The 9,292-nt window shown below is 47.6% G+C and overlaps 1 protein-coding gene across 3 annotated transcripts in view; it reads right to left on the bottom strand.

Moving 5' to 3' along the window:
- The window catches only part of LOC143819608 (maestro heat-like repeat family member 5), a 113,622-nt gene extending 105,077 nt beyond the window's left edge, over positions 1-8,545 (bottom strand). For 2 of the 3 annotated variants that reach the window (XM_077301438.1, XM_077301437.1), the window contains exons 1-2: positions 8,453-8,539; positions 2,647-2,792 (exon numbers count right to left, since the gene is read on the bottom strand). In XM_077301438.1, the coding sequence (XP_077157553.1) occupies positions 2,647-2,792; positions 8,453-8,469 (163 nt within the window). In that variant the 5' untranslated portion in view covers positions 8,470-8,539. Of the gene's footprint in view, positions 1-2,646; positions 2,793-8,452 lie in introns of all 3 variants that reach the window. The other variant, XM_077301440.1, reaches the window with a different exon arrangement.
- Positions 8,546-9,292: the final 747 nt, after the last annotated feature.

The raw sequence follows: 9,292 nt of genomic DNA on the forward strand, positions 1-9,292 counted from the left end.
ACACAGCTATGATTCCCAAACATATTCTGCATGATTGCACCACTTTGTTCACCCCCTACGGCTGCCTCCCCCAGCACTCACATGTATACTGAAAAGCCCATTCAACCAGCCAAGCAGTTGCCACTGCTGGTCCTCACCTCAAGAAGCCCTAGCAATGACTCTCCTGATTAAATTACTTGTGGAGCGAAACATTTCCATCTGTCTGTTCTGAAGCTTCAGTGAGACCCCACAGGCATGAGGCCACCAGCAGGGAGCCTACAGGGTGTGACGGTTAGCATGCTGGACTAGCACTGGGGAGGTACGTGTTCACATCCTCACTCTGCCAGGGGAGCCCACTGAGGACTGACAAAGGAAATACTTTACTCAACAAGCAAACTGCCAGTGGAAGTAGCTGGAAAAAGTACAGAAGATTCCACCCAAGATAAGGATTTGGAACGCCTTTTCTGCACAGAGGTAGCTGGGCCAGGAGACAGCTACTGACCTACTGAGTGGTCATCTAGTCCAAACCTCTGCACTATGCAGGACACCCACAACCCTATCGCTCATCCACTGTAACCTGCCACCCCCTTGATCCTTCACAGAATCAGCCTCTCCGTCAGATGGTTATGCAGCCTCTGTTTAAAAATCTCCAAAGATGGAGAACCCCCCACCTCTCCACTGAGAAACCACTCTAACTGTACTCTATCCTCTATGATAGTCTGACGTAGAGTGCTTGCACTCAAAAGCTCACACCCTGAATAAATCTTTGTTGGTCTTAAGGGTGCTACTGGATTCTGATTATATATAGATGATGGAGCAGAGTTGTTCTCTCTTGCCCTGGAGGAACAGACCAGAACTAATGGGATGAAATTAGTTCAAAAGTAATTCCATCTAAACATCCGGAAGAAGTTCCTGACAGTTAGAGCAGTTTCTCAGTGGAACAGACTTCCTCAGGAATTGGTGGGTTCTCCATTTGGGAATTTTTAAACAAAGGCTGGATAGCCATCTGAAGGAGAGGCTGATTCAAGGGGGTGTCAGGTTACCATGGATGAGCAATAGGGTTGTGAGTGTCCTGCATTATGTGTGTGGGGGGTTGGTTTAGATGTCCCAGGAGGTCCCTTCCAACTCTATTATTCAATGAATCTATGATTCTATTATAAGGGTATTTTCAATTTAGAATAGATACAACTAAGGGAGGACATGACTGAGATTTATAAAATTATGTAAGAGGTGTAGAAAGTGGACAGGGGCCCTTGGTTGCTGTAGATTACATCTGGTCTCGGCCAAATGCCTGGTGGAGGAGCTCCTTTTTGCAGGCCCTGCGGAACTGTTTAAGCTCCGTCAGGGCCCTGATCTCTTCTGGGAGCTCGTTCCACCAGGTAGGGGCCAGAACAGAGAATGCTCTGGCCCTGGTCGAGACCAGACGGACTTCTTTAGGGCCAGGGATCCTTAGCTGGTTGGTGGTAGTAGAGCGCAGAGCTCTTTTGGGGGCATAGGCGGGGAGGTGGTCCCTCAGGTACACTGGGCCCTGACCGCGTATGGCCTTGAAGGTAATAACCAGAACCTTTAGTCTGATCCGGAATTCAACTAGTAACCATTGCAGCTGGTGGAGAATAGGCCGGATATGAGACCTCCACGGTGTTGCTGTGAGGATCCTGGCTGCTGCATTTTGAACCAGTTGTAGTTTCCGGGTCAGGGCTGAGGGCAGGCCTGCGTAGAGCGAGTTACAAAAGTCCAGTCTAGAGGTGACCGTCGCATGGATCACTGTGGCTAGGTGTTCCGGGGCCAGGTAGGGCGCTAGTTGCGCTAGTAGTTTGGCTTGGCAGAGATGGTAGAATGCCAGCCGCGCTACCTTTGTGATCTGGGCCTCCATTGTGAGGGAGGCGTCCAGAATCACGCCTAGGTTCCTGGCGGAGTGAGCCATAGAGAGCTGCACGCCATCCAGGGTAGGCAGGCGCGCTTCCTCGCATGGACCCTTCCTACCTAGCCACAGGACCTCCCGTCTTTGAAGGATTGAGCTTCAGACGACTCTGCTTGAGCCATCTCGTCACTGCTTCCATGGCCAGGTCAAAAGGCCAACTGAAATGGGTCAAGGGCTGAAGTTTCCTCCAGGAATGCTGACATTTGGTCCGCAGTACCCCTTCCAATCAACTTCCTCAGAAATGCTAGATGCGAGATGGGGCTGTAGTTGTCAGGCTCCTGTGGATCCAAGGATGGTCATCTGCCACATGTTCCCAATTTGTGGAGATCCTCCTTCATAAACAACTGGTTGGACCCTGTAGATCTTGTATTCTTGTTTTGCAAGAGAGAGAACAAATTCTCTCTACCCACCTTCTCTATACCACACATTATTCTCTAAATCTACATCATGGCATCCCATCTTCTCTCCCATTAGTTGTCTTTTCTTTAAACCAGAAAATTGCGAACACCATACTCTTCCCTCCTGGGGAAGGGGCTGCAACCCACTGTTTCTTTTGCCATTTTCTGTACGATTCCCTGTTTTATTATATCCATTTTCAGACAGGCCACATAATTGAATGGCACCATTGCATACCGACACACACAAAAACATATTTTACTTCTGGCTGGCAACAGACTATTCACCCTTTCAAGCCTGTCAGATTCTAGAGGGCAGCATTCTAAGGAAATGAACAAAGAGAGCCTCACCATTTTCATCCAGTTCCTCCTTCTGTGCCTCTGTTTTGCCTTTCTGTCGTGGCCACTGGCTCGTCTCATGGTGCTCCTCTTCTCTTATGGGATGAACTCCGATTCTTTTCCTCTTATAGTTCACTCTCTTGAAGACAAAGCAGAGCCTAGAACAAAATTCAGACATGAATAAATCCAGAATATGTTTACTGAATCCACTATACTGCAGATTATGTAAAAATAAAAGAGTATGTAAAAATAAAAAAGAACTATGGGCAACTGTAGAGGAAATGTGAAATCTGAAGTATATCTGTAGGTCATCCATTCTTTTTATGAGTGCTCTGATCACTGTTCATTAATTGTTCAGTGGAGCTTTATTTACTATCAAAGCTAAAGGACTTCAACCAGCATTTGGTTCATGACTGGGCTAGCCAGAATTATGCCCATTATGCACAGTTGCCGAAACGGCGATTTCGGGTCACATGGAAAACGTGGAGGGGGAAGAAGTGAAGCAAACCGCTTATGCACGGGGCGGGATGCAATGGCGGCAAAACCCAGAGTAACCGATTATGCACGCGGTGACCCCGGTGGCACTTCTGGTTGCACCCCGGTCACCTGGAAGCTGCGCTTTCTTCCATGTTTCGCTAACGCGGCTTTTTCGGCGGCATGCACCAAATCTGTGGTGCGGTTGCAGCCGGCTCTGTGCGTTATCGGTGATTTTAGTCGCCGCCATTCCACCCCGAATGTGCGCTATCCCCCCCCCCCCCCGTGCATAATGGGCCTCAGTCTTGGCTTATATCTCCATTTTGATAGTGCCTCTGTTCTGCACACTTTTGTGTTCCAGTTGTTCCTGTCTTGCCCTTGCCCTCAGGGTTTCATCAATAGGAAGATTAGGTCAATGCTCAGCTGCTACAGGAGACATTATTGACATTAAGAGTTAACTGGGAAGGATCAAGTTACCCCTGGCCATGTTACTACAAACCATTTTATTTATTTAGCTATAGCTGGCAAAATTTTAGAACAAATCATCAAGCACTTTGTCCTCGAGCATATAGCTATGATTGCTGAAAGTCAGTATGGCTTTCTCAAGAACAAGTCATGTCAGACTAACCTTTTAAATGATAAAGTTACTGCTTTGCTGGATCAGGGGAATGTTGGGGACATAGTTCATCTTGATTTCAGTTAGGCTTTTGATAAGCCACATGATATTCTTGTTGACAAGTTGGTAAAATGTGATATGGATCCTATTACTGTTATATCCTATTACTGTGGGTTGAGAACTGGTTGACAGATTGCACCCAAAGGGTGCTTTTTAATGGTTTGTCATCTAGGTCCAGTTAAGAATCATAGAATCAGAGTTGGAAGGGACCTCCAGGGTCATCTAATCCAACCCCCTACACAATGCAGGAACTGACAACTACCTGTCCACAAAATGCATAAATGATTTGGATGGATGAAGGAATACGGGGGTGCTTATTAAATTTGCAGATGATACTAAACTGGAAGTTGTAGCGAACACAGCAGAAGACAGAATAAGGATACTGATACTGACAGGCAGATATTGACAGGCTGGAAAACTGGGCTAAAATGAATAAAATGAATCTCAATAGTGAAAGATATAAAGTACTACATGGAGTTAGGAAAAATCAAATCCATCATTATAGAATAGGGAAGACATGTTTTGGCAGTTGTATGTGCAAAAAGGATCTATAGGTCTTAGTAGACCATACACTGAACATGAGTCAGCAGTGTCACTCAGTGGCTAAAAAGGCAAAGCCCATTTGTAAAAATTGGCAGAGACATGCAGGCGACCCAGGCCGTGTGTGTGGGTGCGAGGACAGCCTTTTTGGGGGCCATAGCGAGGGAGCGGTGGTGCGGGTGCTGCGGCGGCCGTCCCCGGCGCTTGCGGACATCAGCATGGCCAGGCCTGTAGGGTGGGGCAGGCGGCGGCACGGCAGCACGGCGGCACGGCGGTAAGGGAAGATGCATGCGTGGCAGTCCGCTCATGCACCGAACAGGCTGGAGTTGTGCAGCAGGCCGCGTGGCCACTGCGGCCTGGCTGTGGCGCAGGCTGCAAGCGGAGGGGGTGGCGGCCGTAGCGAGGGAGCAGCGGTGTGGGTGGCGGCTGTCCCCGGTGCTCGCGGCCATCGGCGCAGCCAGGCCTGTGCTGCCAGGCGGGGGGCGGTGCGATGGCAAGGGGAAAGATGCATGCATGGCAGTCCACACATGCATCAAAAAGGCCGTAGTCGTGGCACAGGCCGCGCAGTCCCCACGGCCTGGCCGCAGCGGAGGCAGCGAGCAGAGGGGACGGCGGCCCAGCACGGAAAGCGGCGAACGGTATAGAAGCGTGGGGAGAACAAGGTGCGGGCCCCGAAAAGAACAGGCGTGGTCAGGGTGGGAAGGGCACGGTTGCGGCGGTGGTTGGCAAGGCAGGCCGTGGTTGTGGGGGTGACGTGGTGGGGTGGGGAAGAGGTTTTTATCCCGGACAGCGCCCGCCCACTCTCCTCCCACTTAGGCCTTAGCTGGAGCAGTATAAAGATAATGTCCAGATCATGTTTTCTGTCGCTACAGAGTAGGGTTGTGTGCGGTGCTGTCCATATTGGGAGTTCCAGGCCACCGCCGCCAGGGCCGCATCGCGCAGGGGGGGGAGGCACAGGCACCAGTGTGTGGGTTGGCACGCACACTCGCGTGCTTCCCCTCCCCCCAATGGCGCTGTGCTGGCTGCGTTGGCCTGGAACGGCCGATTCGGATGCCACCACACACAACCCTACTCCAGAGGGTTAGACCAGAACCAAAGGGATAAAATTAATTCAAAAGAATTTTTGGCTAAATATCTGGAAGAAGTTCCTGATGGTTAGAGCCATCTCCTTTGGCAGTTTTTAAGCTGAGTCTAGATAGCCATCTGACATAAATGCTGATTCTGTGAACTTAGGCAGATTCTAAATGGGTAGGGAGAAGGGATTGTGTCAGTGCTTGGGTCTTGTGGCCCCTTCTTGCATGCCCAAACTAATGCTGATCACCACTTTGGGGATGAGAAGCAATTTCTTCCAGGCCAGACTGGCCAGGGATTCTGTTTTTGTGTGGGAGGAGCATCATCTAGACATGGAAATGGGGTGATTGAGGGGGGGGGGTAGTTGTGAGTTTCCTCCATGTTGCAGGGGGTTAGAATAGATGACCCTAGAGGTACTTTCCAACTCTATGATTCTATTATTCTATTTGTGTATGTCTTTTTAAGGATATTTTATTTGGATGTTTTGTTTAAGATAAGCTTCAAAAGTACATAAATTATAGGTCGTTTATTCTAACACTAGAATAAAGCCCATTTGGGCATCGTGGCATGGCGGCGGTGTGGGAAGGGGTCTGGGAGGTGAGGGGGTAGTTTGCAGTGGGTGGATGCTTGTGTGTGTGTGCGCGTGTGTGTTGTGTTGGAAGCGGCAGCAGCGTAGGAAGGGGTCTGGGGGGTGAGGCGGGGTAGTTGGCAGTGGGTGGGAGCGTTTTGGGGGGACGGGAAAGGAGCAGGGACGCCACGTCGAAGACGCGGCTCCTGATTCGCCCCTCCGAGTTTTTATCACGGACAGGGCCTGCCCTAATTCCTCCCCATTAGCCCTTAGGGCTTTATTTTATCTGCTGCGCAGGAGCGGTTAAAGATAGTATTTAATAGGTGGTATATTACCCCTAAGATCATGAGAAAAATCTCCCAAAAAACAGATGGTACATGCTGGAGGTGAAAAAAGGCAATCGGGTCCTTCTATCATATGTGGTGATCATGTGAGAAAATACAAAACCTCTGGGCTAAAATCCATAACCAGATGCAGAACATCATGAAACATAAGTTTCCAATACCTGCCAAATCTATGCTCCTGTTCTTTTTACCTCCAAAAATGCCCAGACAGCTGAAAGAACTGTTCTTCTATGCAACAATAGCAGCCAGGTTAGTAATAGCACAGAGATGGAGGCAATTACTGCTACCAGAAATAGAAGTTTGGAGAAACAAGCTGGAGGACCTTGTCTCAATGGTAAAGTTGACAAGCCTACTACAGAGAATCCTTTGGAAACTTCTCAGAACTTTGGAAATGTTGTGTTTTTTTGGGGGGGGGCGGAAATATAAGGGAAAATAAGCTCAATAAATATAAAAATTTTGTAAGAGAGTAGAGACTTAATAGACTTCGTCAACTTAAGTCCAGAGAGTACAAGAATAAAAATGTTCACAATTGTCATTCTCTTCTTTTTTTGCTTTGCTCTTCCTTTTCCTTTAGCTTGGTACCCCCCTTTTCTAATGAATCTCAGAACAAATTAATTCTGGCTTGTCCTTCTCTTCCTTTTCCCCAAGCATCTCCACTTAACAATCTCAATGAATCCTGTGTGAACAAAGAGGTGTGTCAAGCTGGAAAGGAATTTAGCATGATTATCGACTTCTTGTAAAGACTTGCTGGACTTCATAAATATAACATGAATAAATGCTGACCCAAAAATAAGAAGAGGAAAAAAGACATTAAAGATACTTGTATACAGAAAGGCCGCTCCATATAGGAGCCAGACAATAAATAATGACCCCAATTACAAGGCTTTTGACACTTATCAAAATGCTATGACTATATTCTATATAGGTAGGTGGGTATATTTAGGGATTTTATGACTACTCTTTAGGCATGTATAACTTTCCTTATGGCTCAACAAAGAGTCCACTAGCACCTTTAAGACCAACAAAGTTTTATTCAAGGCGTGAGCTTCTGAGTGCATGCACTCTTCCTCAGACTAATGAACTACCATCAGCGGAAATATAAAGTGAAAGTTAATTCTGTTAAATTAATAAACCGTGTCCTTATGACTGTAATGGAAATGGGCTCCAGAAAGAGTGGAATACCAAATAAAGGTTAAAAAAAATGTGTTTGTATGTGTGTGTATGGGGGGGGGGAGCAATTTGGCTTGCTGCAACATCAGAAAGCTCACATTACACCTGAGGAAGTAAGGGGGGGATTAGGGGTGTTCCCAAAATTACCAATCATCCAAGATTCCTTGATGATCCCAGGTTGTTTAACTTAAAAGGCAAAGAATTGCCGGAGAGGACATCTAGCGGTGATTTTATCTATAGCAGTCGTCAAGCAGGACTGCCAGTCCTCTACCAGCGCCATCAACAAGTAACCAGGAGGGATCAGGTCCCACAAAGCATTCCAGAAACCAAGTGGATCCAGAAGTCTCCGTAGGCAGGAAAAATACACCCTTTGCCCAACTGGGGAGGGGGGTGGTATCTTTTCAGGTTGAAGTTTACCCACAGTGAAGAAACAATGCCAGGGGAAAAGGCTTTCCAAGATGGATCACGTGTTCCCATGACTCCCCTAAACTATGCAGTACAGTCCTCCAAAGCTTGGCCTGAAGAAGTGAACCCTCCATCTCTCCCGGCTACAGCAGATGTGAATAAGGCCAGGAGTGCACAGCTGCACAAGAAGGACAAAGGAATGTCAGCCTTCTAGCCAATCAAAACCAGCCTTCCAGTTTGGGTTAGGGGGGCACAAAGGCAGGGTTTTTGAAGCATCTCCCCCTCCTAAAGTGGCTAAGAACAACACAGGAAGCTTGACCTCAGTTGGCGAAACCAAACAGATACTCAAGAGTTCTATTTCCTCTTGTGTAGCCTGGTCTGGATCACAGATGTGTGTCCATTTCCTTTCCTGTCTATAGGCTGAAGGCAATTCATTATCTCTGTCACATCTGTTTAAGCCCTTAATGCAGTCCTGAAACTGCAGCATCGTCTGCTGCCATTCTGTTGCTCTCACTCATAAGTTTTGGCTATAATCTTGACCTACAGTTTTAAAATACATCCAAAAATCACCTGCTGCAGCGTGTCATATCCTCTGGCACACACCAGTTGACATTTTCCAGACCTTTATGGGCCAAACTGCTCTCCAGTTGTGTACAGTGTGGCTTAAGCCCTATATGACATCACAATCATAGACTGCATTCATTCATGTCTATGTCAGAGACAGCATTCATGGGGTGTAAATTCTGGAGCTTCATTCTGGGGCCCCATGCGATATTGGGAATCATAAATACTGACAAGTACAATAAATAAAATGTAATACATAACCTTTAAAAATATAAGATGATTAAAAATCTGTCATGGTTCAAAACTGTCAGCTATCAAGCAAGGCTAGATACATGGATTCCAGAAAGACTCATCAGCTGCCAGCCAGATCACAAACAAGAGCAGTATTATATGCCCTGCAGAACCTAAGGAGGCCCCACAGGTCTTGCACCTCTTTAGGTGGCTATCTTCACAGGATGGGGGGCGGGGGGGGGGGTTCCAATGAGAATATCAGGGGGAAAAAATTCACAGTCAGAGTAGTTCAGCAGTGGAATAGGCTGCCTAAGGAGGTTGGGAGCTCCCCCTCACTGGCAGTCTTCAAGCAAAGGTTGGATGCACACTTTTCTTGGATGCTTTAGGATGCTTTGGGCTGATCCTGCGTTGAGCGGGGGGTTGGACTAGATGGCCTGTATGGCCCCTTCCAACTCTATGATTCTATGAGAAGGCTCTCACCCTTGTTGGGAGAAGACGGACAGCTTGTGGACCAGAGACCTTCTGTTCGGTGTTTTAAAGGCAAGTACCAACACTCTTTATTAGTACCAGAAACTAATTGGGAACCCATGCAGCTGCTGCAGGATAGGTGTTATA

Source organism: Paroedura picta, chromosome 10 (genome assembly GCF_049243985.1).
Source record: "Paroedura picta isolate Pp20150507F chromosome 10, Ppicta_v3.0, whole genome shotgun sequence".
NCBI lineage: Eukaryota > Metazoa > Chordata > Lepidosauria > Squamata > Gekkonidae > Paroedura > Paroedura picta.